We start from the raw sequence: 24247 nt of genomic DNA on the forward strand, positions 1-24247 counted from the left end.
GCTTTAAAATATCCGAGGATGAGAACCGACATTCTCGTAGGCTTTTACTCCGTATATCAGTGCGACGATTTATTTCGGAAAGTCGATTCGGCAGAAATGTGCAGGGTAGGAATTTTTTGGCTTCGCGTTCATTCACTCCCGACGGTGATTTCGCGAAATTTCGCCATATTCATGACTCTTTTTTTAATGAACGTTTTATCTAAAACAATCGTGACCTCGATTGCGAAAGACTGCGCAAACATCTGGTCTCTGCGCAAGTGTCTTCTGATCGTTACATCAGAAGACGTTATGCTCTGTGAAATTCATGCCGATCGTTGCGAGCTTTTTGAGGAGCAGTGTGTTGTGATGTTTTATTAAGAGCGACACATTTTTCGTCACCCGCGACGCTCCGATTATTTTTAGAACGACTCGCGTGATTCCGGAGTAGCGAAAATAAAAGTCCGGAAATTCAAAATCGAGAGAAAAACCTACTTGAGATGAGAATCGACGGTATCCCAAGTCGAAGCTGTCAAAATTTCCGCCTTTAAATCCGTCAGCCGTCACTTCTCTCTCGCGTGACTCGGCTCTACGACCTTTTGACAGGCGTAAAACGAATGTTTGAAAACCGATCGGTCGGACTATACACGAGAAGAAAGCGAGAATCCCTATAGCTCCGACGTAACTGGAGAAATTCATCTCTCGGCTTTCGATTCAGCCCCGCGTGTATACATCGCAGTCGCATCCGCGGAATGTTATCGCCGAACGCACGCATGGATCGCTGCTTTATTCGACGTTGCACAGACGCGTATACGCTCGTCAGGAAACCGTGGTATTGTCGGACCGTCGACGAACTGTCGAGCTTGCGAAAGTTCAGCTCTTTTTTCAGAAGGTACTTCGTATCCGATAAAACATATTTCCATGTTTACAAGGCTTCCCTTATACTTGGTCAAAATTATTGCGCAGTCCCCTCCGTAAATTTATTCCAAGACGTATTTCGCTGTAAAACATTTTAGAGCAGAGTGTGCATAACCCACCAAAGCTGGGGTACAAGCTGACTGCGTGCACCTGTACGTGATGCACAAAGGATATACGTATACGCTGCCTAAGCTACTTAACCCGGAAACGCGAATGATCAATTTTAACAAAAGTGTTATGGGCCCAAGCGTGTACTTACACACGGCTTTACAACCTGCGGGGGGTATGAATCTTTTATTCGCGCGTGGTACTATAAGATCGAGAGGAGGGATCAAAATTTACTGCTGCCCGTTCTCGCAACGTTTATTTTATTCCAGCGCTGATGCGATGTAATTTTTCCATTTCAATAACGAATATACCGTAATCCTTCGGCAGCAACGATCAGTTAATTTTATCACTGGAAGAGATCGTCGCGTGCAAGATTATACAATCATTTAACGATGCAAATGAGCGTAGGGATTAAAACGCGTTCCAGTAATTTTCAGGATAAATTAAAGCCTGATTAATAATTCAAAAAAAAAAAAAAAAAAACAAAAAAAAAAGAAACTCGTTCGCGCATACACGGCGCTGCATAATTCGCCTGTTGTTTACCCACGGCTGAATCGACACACTCGAAAAGTGCAACGTTTGCGTCAGGCGAATAAACAGTCGCGGCGCTTATCGGATGAATAATCGACGCTAACGAGAGAGTCTGATACAGGACTAAATGAGGCGAAAAATTAGATGCCGCGATTCTCGAAAACTCGACGATGACAAACGCTGTTCATAGCTGCTCCTCGAGATGTCGATATAAAAGGACTGGGTTTGATTTGTCAACGTACAGTTTGATACTAGTTCGAACAGTGTGCGAAACAACGAACTTTCAAAATGATGTCCAAAGTGCTGTTTCTCGTCCTCGTTGGCTGCGCCATGGTTCTTGTAAGTATAGATCGTACGTCATTAGTGAAGCTCGAAACACTTCGATCGAAAAGATAAATTAATTGACTTTTCTACGCGATACAGGCCAAGCCAACTGTTCTGCGCGAGGAAGTTTCCAACGAGGTCCCCAACAAATCCGTTGAGGTTGAAGTGCCCAAGGAGTCGACCGAAGTCGAGATCGTTGAGGTCAGCGAGGAGGAACTCCAGGAGGTAAACGACCTTTCTTCGAAACAAATCACTATATACATCGTCGACAACAGGTCGATACCCTAATAATCGTGTCATCTCTTACCCCCCGCAGATCATCAAGAACGTCGAGGAAAAGATCAACGAGATCTTCGAGAAGGTGAACGAGGGCTTCAACGAGGGCGACTTCAAGAAAGCCTTCGAGGAGATGCAGAAGATCTTCGGCCAGAAGAAACCCAACGAGAACTAATTCACCCACGCATGACCGCATCTGTATAGTGTACGAATAGCGAATCGATAGTCCGAAATAAACTAAAATTTCTGGTTAAACGCAGTCAATCTTCAAAAAAATAACACTTTTCTTCCTCTGCTCAGCTCTTTCTCACGGCGAAATTGAAGCCCGATAAATCTCGCGAAAACAGGCGCATCAATACTCTATACACACACTACATTGAAGCGCAGCGGGAACAAATGCTCGGCCATTGAGTTTCGCGGCCAGTGAATTCTCGCGCCCGCGCGTATAACAAATAACACCTCGATAAATTCCTACACCCGCGGCGGTCATTTTTCCGAGGAAGCAGAAGACATCGGATTTTCGGGCGACCCTACTCTCTCTCTCTCTCTCTCTCTCTCTCTCTCTCTCTCTCTCTCTCTCTCTCTCTCTCTCTCTCTCTCTCTCTCTCTCTCTCTCTCCGTCATTTCCTCGAGGGGTTTATACGTACAAGTACATACGCCGTCTTTCTTGTCTGCGTCGAAGGAAGAGGGAGGAATGTGTCTGTCACCAGAGCTGCGGTCGATCGATGCCGAAATGCAAGATAGATGCGCCGCAGCAGATCGTCGCGATATTCCCGAATGCGGAGAACACTTGGCACTGCTGGGGATTGTTTTCCTAGTCCCGGAGAGACTTCGCAGCCTGTCCGCTCGCTTGGGACCTGGTCTGTTCGATCGAGTGTGTTTCCGTGTGTGCATGTACGCGAGGGAGCGTAGGCCGCTGTTGATAATTCGGCTGTGGAGACGTCGCGATCGTGCTGTGGTAGTGAGACGGTGAGATGAATCGATATTTCGCTGCGCTTTATTCAGTATACACGGCTAATTTCGAAAGTTAGCGAGAATCAAAGGGGGGGGGGGGTCAAAGGACGTGCTTCCTCGGCTCCAGGATGTATCGAACGATCTATACCCGATAGCTAAACACAGCGTCTTATTCCCGAGCACTTTTCAGCGACAACTTTCAAAGTCACATAACGGCAGCACCGAAGTCGTCGGAACTTTTTCCCGAAAACACGATAGCAGTCCCTCCTTGCCGGGCCAATTATCCCGTGGGTCACGCAAACGGATTTCCGCGAGCGGAAACTAATCCGGAAGAAAAGAGAGAACCGGTCAGCGCGCGCCGAAAACAAGACGTGAGCGCGTGCGGAGAAAGTAAGAGAGAAAAGTGCAGCCGTACGTGGGCGTGGCTCGTAAATACACACGGATTTTTACGAGATGATTCCGCCGGCCGGCAAGAAGAGTTCGAGGCTGTAAATTCTGATGACGGGAATAGCGAGATGGGCTTGGGGGAGTATAAGTTGTGCCGCTAGCTGCAATTATGGAACGCGAGCTATAGGCTCTATTGCTCTGTGTCTTACTTTCGCTCCGGCCGTCGAGGGCTTAAGACGCTTGATGAAGCTTTACGGTTCTTATATTTGTCATCGTGATGTCTAGCCACACCAAAACTATACCTTTTGCCGTATAGGTTCGTTTAAGCCACTCTTGAGCTATGCCATGACGTAAATGCTTAAGCCATCAGAGTTGGGCACATTTTAATAAATGAATTGAATTAAAACGCTCTTTCCTCAAAATCCCTGCACCAGTGTACACACTATACTGGCTGAGCGAAACTAATTTAACTGCGCTAAGCAGTGAGCTCGGCAATTATCCTGCGCGTGTAGCCCGAGAGGGAGAGAGAGAGAAAATAAAACGGCGCGCCGATTCGAAATGTAGATTGCCTTTCCTCGTAATGGAATCATTATGGTATGCAAAGAAATCCTGCAGCTAATTTGAATCCTCAACCCCCGTGCTGATACATAAAAGAAACTTCAATAACACCCCTTCGCCAGAGAAAATCCCCGCCGTGAGGGTATTGCATAAACAGAGCTAAAGCTTGGCGCAGTGTGTAAAAAACAAAGAAGCAACGCAGCACAAACGCGACGTAGACGAACGAGCTGCTGGAAGCGAAATGAGGTCATATCACTTGACGCAGACGCTGGTGGTTTAAGCGCGCGCGTGTCTGTGAGTATACGCGCGACGGCGTTTTGGAAACATCAGGGATAAGATACGAGACTACTGCGTCGGGGTAGCACTTGATTTACTGGCCAGCGAAACGAATTACCAACGCCTTCTCCGCTCGTGTGTGCCCCAGCTCCTTGTCTTTTTCACGCTGATATCCCGCTGAGTTTCACAGATTCCGCTGCAGCTCTTCTCCACTGGGATTTGCTTCTAAAAAGCAGCGAAGATTGGAAATGGCGTTTGCGCGAAGAAAAGGGCTAACAATGCGAGACTACTCGCAGTGTGTAATGACGACGATAAGTCGCGATGGAATAAGTGAGTTTGCCTCACCCCGAGCCAAAGCACAATGCCAAGTCGTTTGTTATTACAATGGGCCACTTGTCGCAGTGTATACCTATTGACTAGGCGATTTTTATCTCGTTGCCTGGAAGTGTTTCAAGTCTCCTCGCTTTTAATGCCTGTGAATTTAAATCCCACCACGATCACGAGAAGTTTTCGCGCGGTTTGATCAATTATAGCGAGATACGATCGCTTGGAAAAGAAGACCTCGAGCGCTCGATTTTCGAGAAAGGTTCCAGCGCTCTTGTGGGGGGGGGGGGGGACTGTTTTTCTGACTGTCAGGTGCGATAAATATCTTACGAGTCAGTGGTGCTGGTGATAGCGATGATGATGATCGATGCCTTTTTTTCTCGGATTATGCGTGCGTGGTTTTTCTGTTTACGATTTTCTCGAAGGCTTTTGAGTCACTACTGGCTATGGTATACGTATATCTTTTTGTTAGATTACGTGACTAACGTTTTGAGCTTTGCCGTGAGTCAGTCAACCCGTATTGTGGATTTAGATATAAGCTGGATGATGTAAGTCCCTAGAATTATATTAATGATTAATTATGTAAATACGTTCTATGAGACTACGCGCGTTGAAAATATTCATACACATTTATTATAAACCTTTCCACAGTGTAAAATATTATTGCACATTATTTTTCACTTTTCAATTACTCGATGTAACAGCAAAACTAATAATTTTCCATCACGTGATCTTCCGTTAAATTCAATTTGAATTTCAATTCTCGCTTACTACTGATAAGCGAAATACGAACGAACGATCCCTCCAGACAAATTACTCAATACTGCAAACGAAAGTGCGGACTCGCTGTTTTAAAATCGTTACCGATGGGCAGGCACTATATTTTAAAAAGCGTCTCTATTTGCAAATACGCGTCTATAATACTATCAGCGAGGAAAATAAGTTTCGAATGCCTAATGAAAGTGAATACATTAATCATGTGTACACGATTACTTAATAAGAATCGAGCAGTGCAAATCAGCGCCCATTATCGCAATTCCAAAGCCATTATAGCCTACTTGAAGATTTTCTACCTGGACGAACATTTCTATTGACACAATGACGGTAGACACAGCGTTAGCATATGCGCGGGGTATTCCGATATAAATACCGGGACGATTCTAGTTACATTAAAGTTCTGACGAATTTAGAGCGTTAAAAGTTTCACGATGATGCCCAAAGTTGCGTTTCTCCTCCTCGTCGGCTGCGCAGTCGCCTTTGTAAGTAAAAACGATATCTACGTACGCATGCGAGTGAAGCGGCTTTAAAATCAACTTGACTTTGTCGTAAATAATTTAACTTTAAAGCCAAAGTTGTAAATTGAATGCGCAAGTTTGTTGGCAAATGTTAAACTGCGCACGGTGAAAACGGAAAGTTTACTTCGTTGGAGAGATGAATTTTGGCGAAACTTTATCTCAGTATTCTGTCGAAAATTATTTATTCAGCAGCAGCTCGTGTAATGTTACGAGAATTATTAAAAAAAAATTGTTTATTCAGGGTGCTGCTATCGAGCCCAAAACCGACGTGACCCTCGCTCCCGAGACCGAAGAGAAAATCAAGGATGCTCTTGACGAAATTTTCGAAGAAGTAAGAATCTATACTTTTATTACGCTTGTGCTTTTCCAGGACTTTTCTTAAAATCAAATTTTTTGCTGCGCATAGCTCGATGGTGCCGTCACCGATATCTTCAAGGAAATCGCCGAGCAGATTGGAAAGAATATCGACAAAGAAGAGCTCCAAAAGGACCTCGACGAGATCAAGGAAGCCATCGAAGAGGAGCTGAAAAAACAGGGACCCGAAGAGTCCAAGAGGGTAAATTTATATCATTGCCTTACTGCAGTTAATAAAGATTATTAAAACCCTTTGGACTAAACCATTGCATTTTCTAGGCCAGACGTGCCACCAGCGAGGAAGAAATCAAGCAGGTGACCGAGGAAGAAGTCAAGAAGGTAAAGTTTTATTTTCGCATATTTACTCTCATTTCATATTATGCAATGACTGAAAAATATTATTTTTCATAAAGATCGGCCACGGTCTCAAGGAGCTGTTCAAGCAACTCTTCGAAGAAGTCAGCAAGCAGCTCGCCAACCAGGTTGACAAGGAACAGTTGGAAGAGTTCAAGAACGTTTTGAAGCATATCTTCGTGCAAGATGAGGAATAAATGATTCAACCGCCCCCTCTCTCTATCATCAAGCCTAGTTATAGTTTACGAATGTACTTCACAGTTCAATCCGCTTTTTAATAAATATTCGAAACCAGCTAAGAAAATTGAGTTTTTACAATATTATTTTGACGCGAATATAATTACCAAACGCATAAAAGTTATGTGAGTCATGCGTTGTTTTGCACTATTGAGAGTCATTTGTCCGGCACGAGTGTAGTAAAAATGTATTTACGTATGAACAAGTAGTTGCTATAAGTCGGTATTGATATTGCAGTTTTATTCGTACGCCGTAAGTAACCCAGTGAACTACAACATGGCTAAACAAATTTCTTTTCTTCTACTGCTGCTAACGCTTGGCCTGCTCTATAGTTTGGTAATTATTGACTTGAATTATATAGTGGTTTATTGGCGATTATTAAATTGCATGTACCTCTTTCATACGTGTGTGTAGATTGAAGCTATGTACCTAACTCCTCTGTGTAACGATCCAAGCTGGTACTGTCGTTACAAATCAAGAGCAGACAAATGTAACGTAAGTAAAACATGCCTTGAACATAATATCATTGATACAGGATTTTTATTCTTTAAACTCATATTTTATTTTAGAAAACGGACGAATGTTTTTCACCAGTTCCAAAAGATGACGTGAAAATAGAGAAACTACTACCCACAAATTCTGATACTATTACATCACAACCTACTTTTTACAATGCTGTTGGCTAAATTAATTACTTGTACGGAAAGTTAAACTATATTAAGAGAATCTCTATTCCAACGCAAACGTGCGTAGCCAACGAATAAACGTAATTCCTCAATTTAAAAAAAAAAAATAAAATAAAAAGTACACAATTCCGCATCATAAATTCAAAAATGTATAAACAGTAAAAGTGAGCTCTCAGCAGCTTATACGCTCTGAGGGGACGCCGGTTACTTCACGCATCGTAAAATCTTAGAAAGCAAGCCGAACGGTCGATTTAACGTGGGAGAATTTTTACGGCCCACACTAAGGCCCGCACGAGGTATAATATTTCTAAAAAGGCTGCACGCATCGGAAACGCTTTTACTACAAGAGGCTGCCGATTTATTTTACAAAACGACACAAGGAGCTATATAAAACGTCATACAACTGCGTAAACGCATACGGAGAATAATCGCTGTTACAACGAGCCCGGCGTCACATACATAACCAGGCATAATCCGGACGTCAGCTCTGCCGGCTCTAATTGAGAGCGTAATGGCATCAGTCGCGATAAAAAAGACTAATCGAGTTCGCGCACACCGGCATTACGCTCGTCACGCGTAGCTCAGCGGAATAGAATTTAAATCCAAGCTCGCGCGCATTCGCAGTCGACGCACGACGAGCGACTAATCCGCGCGGAAGGCTCGACTCTCTAGCTTTATTTATTTATCTTCAAAGACTACGCAAGTCGGGGGTAATAAACGAAATTCGCCTGATGTGTAGCCGCAGCGGCTCTCGGTCGTGAGATCGAGAAGAGAAAAAAATCGTAAAACAGAGCAGAGATACGCTCGCTTTACGCCCTAGAGCCGCTGCAGGAAGCCGAAAGTTATATAGATTCCGGGAAGAGCCGAGTCTCGCGCACTTTCTTCCTCCAGCTCGATTATGGCGCGTTATACCGCTGTACCGCGCACGTATCGGTCGCACGAGAGAGATATTTTTAATACCTCGTGTGTACGACGCAGTTTTCCCTTATATCCAAAAAGAGGGTCTGTACATTTTTCATCGATCTGTACGCGTGTTTCTCTCGCTCGCCGGAGAGAGACAGCTTTTTCTTGCCCTCTGAAATTATGATTGAGTTGGGATTTACTTTGCGCGGTTACATAATGGATGAGCTTTGATGGACGACGCCGCTGGGCGGGTTCTTTTAGCGTCGAGAAGTACGAAGTGTTCGCTACATTTTTACTCGTGTAATTTGCGCGCGCGTTTACGCGGGGGAGTAGGTAATTTCGGGAAAGTTGTGGCACGTGTACTGGCGGGATCTCGTTTTAATTAATCTCACGCCTTCTCGAGTACGGCCAAGTGGAAGGAAACGAGCCTGATTTAGAATCACGCACTTGTATGGTGCTTTTTCCTTAATTTGCTGCTCGACTGACTGTTCCGTTTCGAGCCGAGAGGGCGGAACTTTTCAGGTATAGCTCGAAAACGCAACGATGGTTTAAATAACGTCTGTAAATAATAGAGAGAGAGAGAGAAAGAAGGAAAAAAGCGGCGCGTGTCGTTACCGGGTAGAAGAGGTAAAAGCCTCTCCGCGAGCGCAAAAAGCGGGATATCAGGGCAGACCGGGAGATCATTTAGCCGCTCCTTTCCTTGTAATTTGGTTCTTGCGCGAGCTTTTTACATTTCGCGCGAGATGCAGTAGAGAGAGAGAGAGACGAGAGGAAGAGGCTTTTATACCTAGAGCGAATCAGCGCAGGGTCAAAGTTACGTAAACAGCGATTACTGTCACTCGCAGAGGGACGTTCCTCCCCGGGAAAGTTTCACGCTTTGTCGAATGCGAAGACGACTTGATCGACCAACGGAGAGTCGTCCAAGTTTTAAGTCGGCGAGATTGAGAAACTGTGCGGCGACGGCGTTATTATACTATTTCAGCTGTATAATATCTCAATTTCGAACTCGAGTTTCGTACTCCAGCCTTGAATCTTTGCATATAGCAGAGGAACGTGCGAGATAGCGCATTTGCGTGTGATCCAGCAACGCGAAAATCGGGACGAAGACACTGAGCCACCTCAGTGACGGGCCGAAAATAATTCAGCCGCATCGCCTTCGCCCCGATTTGATTCTAAAAAAAAATAATCCTATCATAATATACCTATGTCGCTAACGCTATCGAATCTACTCAGCATAATGCAGCAGAGATAGAAAGAGTCCATACTCGGCACCGCAAATCATCCAGTCCGAAAACAGCCTCTCCGATCTGCATTATACTAATCAAATGAATTTCAATGCAGCGTTCCGATGATTTACGCGGCTCCGAAGGGAATTTTAGTACCCATATCCAGCCGAAACCGCAAATCACGCGTACCAAAATAGAACGAACACTTTGCATGATTGCAGGGGTTGCATTCACTACGCGTACGTGTCGCAATTTCTCGCCTTATTTGCCCCGTGTCCCATAATACCGAGCAATCGCACACACACACACACACGCGCGCGCTAAACGAGGAGTCTCGTAAGACGCAGTGGACGACGCGCGATCGAATGCGTTTTTATTAGGAATACGAAAGGAAAAACCACAGAGCGCACGAGTAAACAAAGCAGGCGACGCGAAAAATGGGCTTGCTCGATACATATATTGTATCAGGCTATTAAGGTCACATTGCATATAAAAATACATAAAAACAGCCAAAGAATGTCTGCGCTGAATTAATGTGCTACATCGTCGTCCCCGGGAAACTCGAGGACGATTTCCGAGTCCATTGCCGAGGGCGTTAATTAAAGCAAAATCAACACTAATTAACTCTCTCCAAGCCAGCCACGTACACATACATCCACTCCCGGGCACGCACGCGCGGTCATGCGGCACGTAGAAAGTAGAGCTTGCGCGCGCGATCGGCTTTGGAACCCTCCCCCTCTTACGGCTATGCGGTATTCGCGCAATATTCGTCGCGTCGCGCGAATAGGATTAACCGTGCGTCTAATGTAAACATAGCTGCGCGTATCGTATTTCACGGAGTTATACGAAGCGGGAAGGAAGAGCGAGAGAGAGAGAGAGTGAGAGAGAGAGAGAGAGAGAGCTGGAGTGAAATTAAAGACGAGACCGGCTGCGTTTTCATTAAGATTTTAAATGACTTTATGAGAGCGGTATAAGCACGAGGCGAGTCGGGCGAAATTACAATTTCGAGCTTTCCACGCGTACACTATAGCGCTGCTGGATTTTTCAACGGATGTGTCTTCGCTTGACTGGAACGTTTACGTATGTGTCTCTTGTCATTCCGCGACTATCGAAGGTAAGGATATCCGTGGGATTTTCCGCGCCACCTATGCATCGGGATCGAAATGACGTTCGCGACTGGAATATTCACAGCTGGAAGATAGCGCGCGCGATACCGTGAAAATACACAAAAGAGAAATTCGACCCAGATAAGTCCGGTGAATCGGATCGGGTAGGAACACACGTATACGCGCACACATGAGAGAGTTAAGTACATAGCTATCGCGGGGAGAAAAGTAGCGGCAATAGTAATGCAGGCGACTTTCCAGATGCCGCGTCGCGCTGCGCTTTATGGATGTTCCTGTTGTCGAGTCAGGAAAAGCAAGCTCGGCTATATTTGCGCGCTGTCTTTTGAACCACCTCGCTTTGAATTCTGCAGGATGATACGCGTGTTTCCACTACAATTGAGCAATTAAATCCGCTAATATATGAGCCCTCTATCTACCGAAGCCCAAATAACTCGTTATTAGGCCGCGAAATTAATAATCAGCCCGAATCCCACTCGGCTGACCAAAAAGCCGTCTCTCCACTGAAAAACATAAGACTCACAAACGCTAAGGGTAAAAAGCTCACTTTTAACCGTCGACGCAGCTGCTAATGCTCGCAAATTCGACAAAGCGAGCACTTGTGGGAAGAAGACGCTTATTTCTCGGTTTTTATGCGCGCGAGTGACAATAACACACAGCTCCTGGATATAAAGCGGCAAAGTGCTTATTTTACGCGAGCTCGCGGGGTCAGGATTCTTTATGCCTTGTCGCACTGTTCTCCTCCTCTGCCTGCGGTTCTCCTTTAATTGGATCGTTGCCTTATTTATAGCGCGCCGACCACGAGATAGAGCGAGAAATAAGCGCCGGGGATAAAGCTCGAAATGCGATTCGATCTCGGCGGCTTTCCGTCGATTTTCATTCCCGAAGCTCCGGAACTTTCTTGAAAATTCAAGAAGCCCGAGTTACCGCTCTGCGAAATCGTATAGAGCCGATGCTCAATTACGGGGGTCGCTATCTCATCTCGCGTGTGCGTATACAGTTTGGGCCGGAAACTTATACACGAAAAATATTACACGCGTAGACGCGCGCAAAGTTGAAATCACGTCGACGGAACTTTTCCGACACGAGTCGCCTCTCTCCCCGCAACAGATGGAGGCCGGCTCCTGAGAGATGTATTAAAAACGCCAGCCCAGCGCGACTCAATAATAACTCGAAAAACTCGCGTCGGAAAACTCAAATCGAGTGTGAACGCCCGGTTGCGACCTACATAGCTACTCGGCTGCCTCCACATCCTAGACGTGTAGGAAGAAACGGTAAAAGTACTCGCGGGACACTACCCCGTGAGAGGAGGGGATTACATACCTCTCGATCTATATACGCGCTTATGAGCAATTTATGGCGAGTCTCTGTATCGGGGCTAGCGAAGCTCTTTGACGCGTCATATAGGAGAGTAAGGAATGAGTAATGCAAGCTCTCATTTTTCTCGGCCCCTTTTATTTTTCAGTCAACGCCGTTATTACGGCTCATTGAAGCCGCAACTTGCCCGCGTATTGATTTTGCCGGGCTGGCTGCAATGAATGCCGTCCTCGCTGTGCTCTCGCTCGTTTACTCCCTTTTTTCTCTCTGAGCTCTCCTATCAATGGAGAGAGAGAGTCGGAGGAATTTCGAGGTTTGTCTTTTCGGCTTTTGATTACCTGCTTTTCTCGCCGCGACTTTCTGCTTTGGGGACAGAGCTGACGATGCCTTTTCTTTTCTAATCATCGTGGTAAAAAAGCAGTCCAGAATCCAAATTTCCTCGTATACTGTATACGGCGAACGATAAAAAGTAGATATAAGACTTTAACACCGCGAGTCGGCGGCAACGATCGTGGGATCGAGGCGATTAGTCCCCGGGGATTTGCCGCGGGAAATATTCGTAGAATTCAATTCGACGCGGCGGCCGACCGCAGATAATATCGCGCGCCGGAGGATGATATGCCTCCTCCGCCGACTATATATAACACAGAGAGGAGCGAGAGAAAAAGGGAGCCCGAGACGGAGATGGATTGATAAGCTCGACGGCGCTCAGAGGGGGCAGATTATGCGGGAAAGCGGCGGAAAAAGAAAGCTGCGCTATACCGAGTGCACGAAGAGAGAGAAAGAGCCACTTTACTTTATTAAGGTTCACCAGGAAAATTAGTCGTCCGCGCTCGATTACAGTACGCGGGAAAATTTGAATTCGGTTGAAAAAAATCGAAGCAACAATTTTTCTTTCCTCGTCCGCTCGCACTGTGCACGGGAAATATGAATCGAGACTGCAAGGAGTGGCCGGAACGGAGTGGGAAGCAAAGTGAGGCAGACAGAGACGAGTGATGCAGATTCGCGAGGGATGACGCGCGCGATAACACTCGAGAGTTGTTTAACGGGGCACGCGGGAAGGTGTTTATAAGTGCAGGAACGGAAATCGACGCGCCGAGAGCTCGGTATTAAGCTTATCCTGATGCTCGTGCGGCAAAGGTGCGAGCGATATTCCGCTCACGTACGTGTACCTCTGGTATGCCATATAGTGTTATATATCCCTTTTCATGGGGGTTTCATCGGCTCTCAGCTCCGGGATATTATTACAGATACCGAACGTAAATTAGATTGAACATACCTTTCTCTTTTTTCCATCTATTCGCGTAATTGGCTGAGAACGAAAAAACAAAGCGGTAGTTTAAATGACCCGAGGACTGCAATAGCAGCACCCGTTTATCAAAATATCGTTTTGTGTATTTGCATCGTCGTGTGTTCGTTGCCGCTGCTCTCGATCGCCTCGTGTTTGCCTTTCATTTAGGTTAATTCGATCACAACGCGAGAGAGAGAGAGAGAGAGAGAGAGAGAGAGAGAGAGAGAGAGAGAGAGAGAGACTCAAAGTAAACGAGCTTCGCTGCAGCTACCTCGTTGGCCTGGCCATCCATCAATTACACTCTGACGCTGATTACCTAGCCGGAAAAATCGCTGCCGCTCAAGTGCTTTGAATCTATCCTGTCGTGCCCCTCTTTTTACTCGATGCAAAGATGTACGGTACACTATTTTTAGTTCGTCACTCGCGTCTGACTATAACCGAAGCTCTCCACTTGTGCGACATATAATGAAGCTCGAGAGGCCGTCGTCGGTTCGCAGCTAACTGTACTCGAGCTTGCGAGCTTTGTCGAAATTCCGAGCAAAACACGTTGCGTCTCGCGTCCGCTCCCTTATCGCGTCCGCACTCTCCCTACACGAGCGGCTCATCATCGCGTCGAGGCTCTCAATTGAGCCCTGCACTTGCGGTCCTATATCGAGCTCCGGTAGTCCCTCCCCCCCCCCCCCTCCTCCTCCTACTGGTCTTTAATCTTTGAAAAGCCGGCGCGCGGGGCTCGAGTTTTCGGCTGATACGCGAACGTGTACTTTGCCGCAGGGCCGATAAAGAGCGCCGCGCTGCTGCGCGAGTAGCTCTCGAGGGTTGCAAACTAGGTGCTCTCGACGCCGCCCGATGCTCTCTAACGTCTCTCGTATCTCGAGCGTGTGTATACGAGTCGAGAGAGTGCAGGCTGTGTGCGTGGGACACAGGGCTGACGCGCTCGTCATATTAAACCGGCTGCAGTGTGCAGTGGCTGTTTTTTTCTTTTAACTCGAAAAGATTCGCGTTGTTTGGTCGGAAAATCAAAATCTATGCGCAATTGGGTTGAAAAGTTTGGCGGAATATTTTACTCTTTGCTGGTCCGGACCCGCTGGAATATTTCATATACCCGCTCGGAGGTACTTTAAACCGTTGAAGAAGTTGTACTCGAGGAGCTGCTCGGCTGAATTTTGCAGGGCTTTTTTGTACATATGAACCGAGTCTGATGCTCTACGTCAGAATTTTTACTGGGCGCATAGTTTTCTTGGAAATTTTATGCAAAAAGCTCGCTTCAACTTTAATCAACCTCTCTAAGAGCGGAAAGTTAAACGAGGGATCGTTAAGAAGCTGTGCAAAATTGAGTAGCCATTCGAAAATGGATATATCTAACGAACTCTAATTATAATAGAGCTGTTCTTCCGGTAAATTGCCCTTTAATCATAACAAGCATCAAAATTAGGTAATTAACTTTGGTCAAACAACGATTAAATCTTTAATCGGCTGCACGCTTTAAATATAATTGTATAACATGTATGCATAATCCCTTGAAAAACTGCCTCGAATATCCTTCTACATTTACAGCACATATTTGCGTTTTATTCAGCATCCGGATTTCAATGCATCCTGCCCATAGAGTCGATAAAAGTGACTTTCCACTCTCGTGAACAATGTGTATTTCTGAGTAATTACCGCGAATCGAAAACAAATCGAAATTCACCGAAGTGACTGACTGAACTTTATATACACTCTCGCGCACATTCCGAATGGATACACGCGAAAAGAGCTGCGAATTAGCGCGCGTTGGGCGATGTTTCATCGACAGCTTTGAAATAGCCGCATCGAAAAGTGAAAAGCGATGTAGAAGATATTTACGACGACCATAAAAATCATCGATCGATCGTCTCGAAGTAGAAATTAAAACGGGACGTGTGCGTCTGGCTATTCAATGAATCGAGGCATTTCGTTCTATATTCCCGGGACACCGGCGCAAACAACAAAACGAATTCCGCAGCCGAGCGCAATTTACGGAATTGTCGAATTCGACTGTGACGGACGGCTGAGCATTGGAAGGTGGTTAGGAAATTGTGGCCGGACGGACGGTAGAGCAGGTACACCGCTGAATTTTTTTCGAGATAGAGCTCGGCTTCTTTGGTTCATGTGCTCTGCTGAAGGGTAATTTTTTTTTTTTTTATTGGAATGCAGGTGTGGAAGTCATTTTTTTGAAATTTTTTCATTCGAATTGATTATATTTCCTGTTTACAGCAGAATAATTTTCGTTTTATTATTTCAGCGCGAAATACTATTGTTTACGATCGTTGGTGTATATTTACAAAATATGATCGTGTAGAATTTATTCGTGCATACGGGCGATTTTAACGAACTGATAAATTGTTTGCTCTTGCGCGAATTTCATTTGAAAATTTTTTAATTGCACATCCTCTGATTACGTAATACCGAGAATTTACAGTATACAACACATCACTGCGATGGCAACCGTGATAATATTAAAAAAAAAATGAAATCCACGAAAACACGCGTAAATTAAATCTCAAATCTTCCGTTTCACTTCTGCTTGCCTTGCTTATCTTGCTCAATCTACCTACACAAATGTTTCATCTCCGTCTATGTATTTTTTCTCCTGTTTGTCTTTTCACTCTTCTTTTTCTTCGAATTTTCCGTTCGCCTGTACTTATTTATACTTCGCTCGAACTTTGTATGCTTAACCTCTTCCGACATTGCTTTGCGATAAAGTCTATTTTTCGCGACAGTTTGCTCGTTCCGACACAGTCTTCGAGATTAATTACAAAATTAGTTTCAAAAGGTCACGTGCGATCCAAGCCGAGAGCGAAAAAACTCGCGCGCAATTCCACGTATCTGCAACAATCAGTTTCCAGCCGATCTTGCGTAGCTCTGGGCTTCCTCTCGCAAAAAAGAAAAAGCCATTCGGATTTCGCTCTCTCGGTGCGTGTCTGCTTACCCCCAGAGGATAAAGAACGGGAAATGCATTGGAGCTTAGTTTCGAGCGAGATACAATTTTTCTTCTGTGGAGAGAGAGAGAGAGAGAGAGAGAAAGAGAGATGAAGAGGGCAATTTTCGCAATAAAAATCGGGTTCGATAACGCGCGTGTTTTTGGATAAGAGATACTCAGCAGTAAAGAAGAAACAATCAAACGCAACGCCTTCATAAATCTAACCGACGAAGATTCGCAATACTGTGCAGCGCGGCGGCATGAAGGCAGCAGGTTTCGACGCGGCGTTTGCATGGTGAAAAGGGGGGGGGGGAATCTCGCGCAGTTGAAATATGGACTGGCCGTAGCAAGCTCACAGCTCAGCCCGTTAACGCAGTGCCGATAAGCTTCTCTCGCCGAATTCCGTCCATCTCCCCCCCCCCCTCGGTTTTTTTTTCTTCGCTGTTTGGCCTGTAAAGCCTGCTCGCGAGCGCTTTTTTTAATGCGCGCGCGCGGAGAGGACGAGAAGTTTGTTTGTTTAAGCCGCTCGCGGTAAACGAGGAGCTTTATAAATAGCGTAACGCGCTGCGGTTGAAGCCAGGTTTTTGGTCTGGAAAAATGCGGTTTTTCGTAAGCGAGCTTGCGGAAGTCAGCGGTTTAACTGCCTCGAGCAGACGTAAAAATGGAAAGAGCTTTATTGTTGGGCCGGTCGAGCAAACAAAAATAAAATTCATTGGACGTACACAAGATTATACGTAATCGGGATAAAAAGCGCGGCGCGGAATCCGTAAGACACAATAAGTATGCGCTGCAATCGATATATGGGAGGGAAACGGTCGAGCATTTCGCGAATATTTCAGCGCAGTATTCCAGGCATTCAGCGCATGCCAGTCACGTTTCCAGAGACGAAGCTACAGCCTTTCACGATTAATGTTCATCGTCGTATTTATATTACACACCAAGTTCGCTATATAGTTCAAAGCGAAAATCTTTGAAAGGCCGTCCATCTATAAAATGTTTACGACGACGCTGATAAACTGTATCGCTGGCCACCGCGAGGAGTTTCATTTCTGTCCGGAAAAGTTATGTACCGATAGTATAAATTCGGGCTAAGTGGAAGTAAGACCGGACGTCGGAATATTCCGGCGATGTTCGACTCCCTCAGCTCTCCCGCGGTTAAAAGGAGAGCCGCGGGGCCAAAATCGAGTCCATTAACCCGGCTAACGATATTTTCCCGAGCTCGCCGCGCTCTCGCTGTTATATTATTCTTGTCCGGAGATTTTGCTTTCTTAACTCCGCAGCGAAAATTCGTCGCTTTTTCCGAGCTTCGCAATTCACAGCTGTGGATTGTTTAAAAAAAAAAAAAAAAAAAAGAAAGCAGCGCGGGCGCAAAAGCCGACGATTTTTCGGGGAATTAAGTTTCTAAGGAAAAAGCGAGCTTAATTATGCTCGTAATTTGTCAACAGCCAGAACAAGGAGCGCGCCTGCGGTTCGAAAAAATTAATTAAGGAATCTTGGGGCTTTGTTTATTCCACTTGACATGCTATCGCGAGTCTAAATCGTTAAAATTTAATTGCCCGCTCGCGTAAAAGTATGCTAAGCATACGGCGTTCTCTCGCGAGCTTGCGTCTGGCCGAGTGTTGTTTATGCCTGAAACGGGAGGTGCGCGCACGTATGGCATTCTCGGTATATAAGCTCGCGGGAAAGCCATAAAAAGTTAGTCTCTCTTGCAGTAGTGTGTAAGTGACTCCAGAAGCGCCGAATAATTTCGCGCCGCGCTCGTTGCCGGCGGGGCTTATTTACGCAGAGTTAATTCCCGACGGAATATGTATATATGAAGCTTATATGCGCGCGTCGTATAATTTCGTTACCATATGCGCGATTAATGCTCGTTTCGCGTACATCGTTTCGAGAGAAAGAAAAGAATAGACGATTTACGCGGATGCTAATCAAGATTACCGCGACGAGATAGGGATTGGCTATTTCGAATACCGCGTATAATCGGTCTCTATTTCACGGGCCATTAATGTGAATCGATATCGCAGCCTCGTGACACTTCGCGCTCGCTAATTAAACTCGCGCGATATGATCGCGATATAAACTATGAAATTTTGATGTATAACCGCGCATTGTGTGCCGCGTTGAATGTATACGAAACAGCGTCATATCGCTGTTTGCGACTCTCAACCGCAAGCTGGCACATAAACGAACTTCGCTTCGTATATTTCGCGCTGAAAATCCGGAAAATCCCCTTTTGTCCTCTTCCACGCGTTCTCGTTCGAAGTTGAATAAATAACCGACTCGCGACTTATGTCTAGCCGACTAAGATTCGCGTTTGTCTCATAAAGCTAAGGAAAGCTCCTTAAATCCCATTATCTCGCGAATACGCGCGCAAGCTCCACAGGGATCACTGTATACGCAACCGAGAGCGATAGAAGTGCATAACATCTCTATACACGACGCTTCCTCTCCCATTCTGTAACGATCGAGCTGCTCTCGGATTTACCAATGTAAGCGTGCGTAAAATGCGAAGAAAAAGCTCTCGGCGATTTTTCAGTTTTGCGCGTGCGCGAGTTATGCGACGACGGGAAGAAGAAAAAGGAAAGTAAACGAATAGGGAACTTATCGGCGCTGTCTGACGCCTCGGCGGCGGCGCGATGGAGCTTTCAAAAGGGAGTAAAAAAGGCTTTATCGGCTGCGAGGATATCGACGCCGCCGCGTATCCGGATATCGAATGGACGAGGATGGAATAATTTACGCATGTGGGAATAGAGGCCGCAAGATTTAGAAGCTGATGTGTTATGTGTTGGTGTGTATTGTTGAAAGATGTTGGCTGTAGAATTGCGCACTTGCTCTTGTTTCTGAACTATGCGCCGGGGTATAATTGAAAATTCCGCGCTTCATTAGAAAATAACTCTGCTTTATATCGATGTCAGCGTCCTTGGTAAGGGCGGACGCCTCTGAACGTATTATTATCTCGTATCGTCGACGAAAATGATCGTAGGTATATACAGGCGCAGTAGCTCAAAATGCAAAGCTCCGCGGCAGCAAGATGGATTCGGTTAGACGCAGCTTAGTATTGTCCGAGAACTCAAATAAGCCCGGAAACTGCTTGACTATAGAGGACGAGTTACCCCAACCGGCAGGTGTATCAATATCAGCTCCTAGAGGCCGTCTATAGCGCGGAGTGTACGGGATGTGTACAGGGATGGTACACTACTGTGTAAGGAGATTGTCGGGACGCATCGAATCGCCGGGGATTCGAATCGAACACCGAGATGTCTTGTTTATCGCACTGATTTACTGCTCAACTTATTCATCGACTCTTGAATGTACGAAACTACTACGAGAGGGCAGAAAAAAGCACAGCATTAGCAAGCACTATCGGAAAACAATGTGGCATAGCCTGCGGGGCTTGTAAAAATAGCATCGAGACGTGGCGCAAGCGCGTGCGAGACCTAATTAAATTCACCTACAAAAGCCGCGTTTTCAAAGTTTGCGCGCCTATCGCGCGCCAGCTGCCACTTGAGAAAGGCGCAGAAATGAAGCGAAACTGCCCTTGTGCAGCGGAGAAGCTCTAAACTAGCCGCTGGGCAATCTCGCTGAGCGTAAAAGACTGACGCGACGAGCTCTTTTGTTTCTTTTTTTATTTTTTTGTAGTACACAGCAGAGCGTAGTAGAGAAATTCGTCGTCGCATCTTCGGTGTATTTTCGTTGATGTTCGAAGTTTAAGCCAGCCGCGCAAAAACGAGCCTTTCTGGCTTTGAGCTTTCGAAGCTTTTGCTGAATCAGTTTACGCGTCGCCGCTCGCGCGAGCCAAGTTTGTTTCCGCGAAACAAGCCGTGTGTTTTGCTTATGGCTCCGGCTCCCTTTTTGCACGCACACACACACACACATACACGACCATCAAGCGCAGTGCGTCTTAATCCGTCCGCTGCTGCAAGCAGAAGCTTGCAGCAGTTTAAACTCGGTGCAACTCGTGCCCTCGACGTCGGCGAGTTATCATTGCGCAAACTCGATTATAAATTCGAGCGATTTTTCCTCGCGATGCTCGCATCGAGTACCGTGTGTGCTTTACCCACAGCAGAGCTGGATAGGCCAAACAACATTCCTCCACTATAGGGGAGGAGCTTTTATTCATACTCCGGGATCAGCGGAGGACAAATTGCCGCGCGCTTTTTGCGCGAAATTGCAGTCAATTCCGCGCGCATTTTCTGCCGGTATAAGCTCGCGAAAAAGAAGGCGGAAGGAAGAATGGAGAAAGAAAAGCTACCGCTGCAATCTGCTACGGTAGCGGGCGAAAGTGAAAGGGAAGATTTTTTCTTCCTCCGCGCTCGACGGGAAAAAGGGGATGAGCCCGTAGGGCGATAATGAAATCCAGCTCTTATTCGGACGTTGCTTCAGGATAGCGGCTGAGCTTACGAGGCTTTGTCGGGAGCAGATCTCCGCGGAGCGAATCGTTTTGAAGAGCTATACGTCGCATCGATCGTTCTCGAGCAAGTTCGAACTAATTAAAGCTTTCGGCGATATTCGAATCCGCTAAATTCGCGGTATAACGGCCGAGAGTCCGTAATGATGAGCGATCGGCTGCTCCAGCCTCGAGAAACTTATCCGGCTAATAGAGAAGCCGCAGCGCGCATCGATCTTCGCTTTATATACACACGCGCGTGAATAACAATATCGCGCCGCAAGCTCTCTCTCTCTCTCTCTCCAGTGTGCGTATATACTACCGCGTCGGAGAGTGAAACGCCCTCTGCTTCGTTATATACGCGGAAAAGAAGAAGTAGAAGGTGGGCGTCGAGATTTCACATTCTTCGATTTCATTATCATAAATCATGCGCCGAAGAAGGAAGAGACTCCTCCTCGAGCGGCGAATTCCGCTAAGAGGGTCACGGCTCTGCAGTGTGTATCATATAAGGGGGGAGAGCAGGAAAAACGCCGTGCGAGTGTACGCATGCGCGGTGTCTTTTACTATTAGCCGTCTCTCTCTCTCTCTCTCTTGGGTCAAGTTTCCGTCCTACTGTGGTGATATGTAATGCCGCCATGTAAACGAAGCTCTAACGTCGTTCTTCTTGTTGCCGAAAAAACGTTGACATCCTCCCGTTTCTTACTCGAGAGTTAATCGCGGAATTTCCACATGGCGCAAATTACAGACCCTCCCCGCAACGTCGAATTCTCCGCGCGCAATTCCCGCTTCACACGCGTATATTCCAGCGTGACACGCGCCGACACACTGCAGAGAGAGAGAGAGTATAGGGTAGTCTCTCAACTGTGCACACAGTCGCTCTCGTGCCGGCGTTAATACCGAGCGTAGCCCCCCGTAAATTCGCAAAACGACGCAAATATCCCTCTCTCAGCGTGGACTTCCGCCAATTAATATCGAGCCTCGGCGCACCTGCATCGACCATGTCTCTCCTTTGCATACAAACAACAAGTCTCCGCGCGCGTACGGGACAGTTGGCCGCTGCGTATATACAGAGGGCCGTAATGCACGCGCGTGGATTTGACGATTGAAGCAAACTTCCTTTGTCGAGCCGAGATCGTGTGTGTGTGCGGCGCGTATGTAGGCCGACGAGTAATCGGGGTCAAAGCCACTTGCTTGCTCGATTCAATTGGCGCCGGTAACAAGGAGCCGCGAATTAACGGAACCTAGTGTGTATGTGTGCAGGGGAGGAAAGCTCACAGGTCACAGAGGGTCGCGTCAAAGAACGACGCGCTGATTGCTTGCTTGATCAGCTGCAGCGGCAATAACTATTTTTCTCTTAGATTCATCGAAAAAATTCTCGCTAATTTAGCGACAAAAGTCGATTGCGGATTCGTCGCTGCCGCTATCGATAAATAAGTATAGAAACGGATACATCGACGTCTCGGCTTTCAAAAAACAGCGCTCAGAGGAAAAGAGAGCGAGCGAAGCGCATTAGAACGCGCGAATAGCTTTGATTCTGCTCGAGAGACGCTCCGTCAACAAAGTGCAGCGGGGAATATAAGAGTTATAGTCGTTATCGAAATTCTCTCGCGCGAACTTTTCTCTCCCCGCGAGTTCGAGGAGATAAATAAAGGGAGGAGCCCGGCCAAGTGCAAGCTCGCGCAGGATCGTTATAGAGTCGGGGGAATTTTTCGTATAAGCAGATTCGCGGAATTTATTATACCCCGAGCGGGAGAGAGAGAGAGAGAGTTTGCTCAGCGTCGATATCTTGTTTCCCTCTCGGTACTTCTCTGTCGAGGAATTTTTCAACTATACAATTAAAGGGAAATCGTATCGATCAAAGTTTTCGCGAGGGAGAAAAAAATTCGGGGGATCGAGTGAAAAAAAAAGAGCTATCCGCGTCTATCTATATATATGAGAGAGAGAGAGAGAGAGAGAGAGAGAGAGAGAGAGAGAGAGAGAGAGAGCTTGCGGAAATGAGACTGAGTGCGAGTATAGCGTCGAGCTCTCGGGTCAAGTTTCGCGAAAATTCGGCAAACACTCGAGAGCCGTATAAGGTCCGGCGCGAGCTTCTTATATTCCTTGCGGATCTCTCGGGTATATATATATATATATATATGAGCGACTACTGCCGCATTGCGTGGGTGGGAGAGAAAGAGAGAAGTTTTCTAATTGAAATTCAAATCGCGGAAATTTGTGCGCGGCGATATTTTTTACGAGGGATATATCGAACTGGTGTAAAACTCTTCCTTTAGACTACACGTACGTAGTCTTATTATTTATGCTGAACTTTTCAGGGGGATGATTGATGGACGGCTGTTATTAAACTTTATGTAGTGGAAAATGGCTGTTAGGTCGGAGATTAATATTTCGGCGTTACGCGCTCCCGCGTACGATGATGTAAAACAGCAGCGTAATCCCGTACGAAAATCGACGAACGATAAAACGCATGTATTATTACAACTTCGATTAGACGAGCCATCAGCGACACACGCGTCGAAATATCGACTTTCCGAACAGGTGTGTACGTGTCTCGTGAACAACGATCCACCGCTGCTAGTGAAATTCGAGAAGGACAAACGATATTTTTCCCGCACCGCAGGTGTATAGCGATGCAAATGCAATTGAGCTGGAACCGCGTATAGGCACCTTTCTTCGGAGGTGCGCGCGTGTTTTTTTTTTAAGCTGATTTATGCCGCCATGGGGAATATGGAATTTCGTTTTCTATTTGTATTCATGAAGTGCCGTCGCCGGCGGGGATTCGTAATACATCCTCGAGTTACGCGCGTGGGAGGGAATTATGACGTTAGCGCGAGTGTAATGAAGATTTTACGGGGGTGTATGTTGTGGCTTTTTCAATTCTGGAGAGGGCCGCAGATTTTACTAAATGCTGTGAAGTTTAAGCTTGCGAGAGCTTAATTGTAAAAAATCGACTCTCCAACGACTCCCCGCATATATAACGACGGAATCAATTACGCCGAAATCAACGAGCGAAACCATCCGTCGCGTATATATAACCCCTTGTAATCGCAGCACGAAGATTTAATTTCCCGGCATTTGCGCAATTTTCCTTCCCGTCTCTCGACGTCTTAATAAAATACCGTCGAGGCTCCGAAGCGTAGAAAAACTCGCGATCCTCGTTAATATTCGCTCTCTTTGATTTTCCGAGTGCCGCGCGCAGTATTCATCGCTTCGATCGCGCGTCGTGAATTATTAAATTGTTCGCGTATGTATATAGAGTATATAGAGAAGTGGAGCACACGTGTGTGCGCGTGTGTGTATAGTTTCATTACTCGGGCCATCTACATCACAAACGCGGCTCATCCATAGACTGCGTTCGCCGCGTGAATTCAATTATAATCAGATGCAGCGCGTTGTCGATTCTCTCTCCTGATATATCGGGAAAACGTCAAAGCATGAGCCGATTAAAACTCGAATCCGCGTGTGCGCGCATAAGCATCGCGTTTTCAATTAAATCTAAT

General features: G+C 46.2%; 4 protein-coding genes across 16 annotated transcripts in view; 3 read left to right on the top strand and 1 right to left on the bottom strand.

Moving 5' to 3' along the window:
• LOC100118519 (potassium voltage-gated channel subfamily KQT member 1) overlaps positions 1-24247 on the bottom strand; it is a 73646-nt gene that overhangs the window by 43814 nt on the left and 5585 nt on the right. The gene's annotated exons all lie outside the window — the stretch shown is intronic.
• On the top strand, positions 1533-2388 carry LOC107980738. Its single transcript, XM_016983027.2, has 3 exons — positions 1533-1872; positions 1957-2082; positions 2174-2388. Exons 1-3 carry the CDS (start codon positions 1822-1824, stop codon positions 2306-2308), a joined length of 312 nt encoding a protein of 103 aa, XP_016838516.1. The 5' UTR covers positions 1533-1821; the 3' UTR covers positions 2309-2388.
• Positions 5645-6939, top strand: LOC100679507 (probable inactive protein kinase DDB_G0270444). Its single transcript, XM_016983026.2, has 5 exons — positions 5645-5891; positions 6169-6258; positions 6334-6483; positions 6561-6620; positions 6695-6939. The coding sequence occupies exons 1-5, from the start codon at positions 5841-5843 to the stop codon at positions 6830-6832; spliced, it is 489 nt and encodes a 162-aa protein (XP_016838515.1). The 5' UTR covers positions 5645-5840; the 3' UTR covers positions 6833-6939.
• Positions 7149-7558, top strand: hmm282804 (venom protein I). Its single transcript, NM_001170875.1, has 3 exons — positions 7149-7208; positions 7287-7367; positions 7442-7558. Exons 1-3 carry the CDS (start codon positions 7149-7151, stop codon positions 7556-7558), a joined length of 258 nt encoding a protein of 85 aa, NP_001164346.1.

This window comes from Nasonia vitripennis, chromosome 2 (genome assembly GCF_009193385.2).
Source record: "Nasonia vitripennis strain AsymCx chromosome 2, Nvit_psr_1.1, whole genome shotgun sequence".
Classification (NCBI taxonomy): domain Eukaryota; kingdom Metazoa; phylum Arthropoda; class Insecta; order Hymenoptera; family Pteromalidae; genus Nasonia; species Nasonia vitripennis.

Bases quoted from the DNA above. Each gene is read 5' to 3' on its own strand.
- LOC107980738 (XM_016983027.2), top strand. From the start codon at position 1,822: ATGATGTCCAAAGTGCTGTTTCTCGTCCTCGTTGGCTGCGCCATGGTT. The intron at 1,873-1,956 runs GTAAGTATAGAT...TACGCGATACAG, and splicing joins TTGGCTGCGCCATGGTTCTT to GCCAAGCCAACTGTTCTGCG. The intron at 2,083-2,173 runs GTAAACGACCTT...TACCCCCCGCAG, and splicing joins GCGAGGAGGAACTCCAGGAG to ATCATCAAGAACGTCGAGGA.
- LOC100679507 (XM_016983026.2), top strand. From the start codon at position 5,841: ATGATGCCCAAAGTTGCGTTTCTCCTCCTCGTCGGCTGCGCAGTCGCC. The intron at 5,892-6,168 runs GTAAGTAAAAAC...TTGTTTATTCAG, and splicing joins TCGGCTGCGCAGTCGCCTTT to GGTGCTGCTATCGAGCCCAA. The intron at 6,621-6,694 runs GTAAAGTTTTAT...TTTTTCATAAAG, and splicing joins CCGAGGAAGAAGTCAAGAAG to ATCGGCCACGGTCTCAAGGA.
- hmm282804 (NM_001170875.1), top strand. From the start codon at position 7,149: ATGGCTAAACAAATTTCTTTTCTTCTACTGCTGCTAACGCTTGGCCTG. The intron at 7,209-7,286 runs GTAATTATTGAC...ACGTGTGTGTAG, and splicing joins TTGGCCTGCTCTATAGTTTG to ATTGAAGCTATGTACCTAAC. The intron at 7,368-7,441 runs GTAAGTAAAACA...ATTTTATTTTAG, and splicing joins CAAGAGCAGACAAATGTAAC to AAAACGGACGAATGTTTTTC.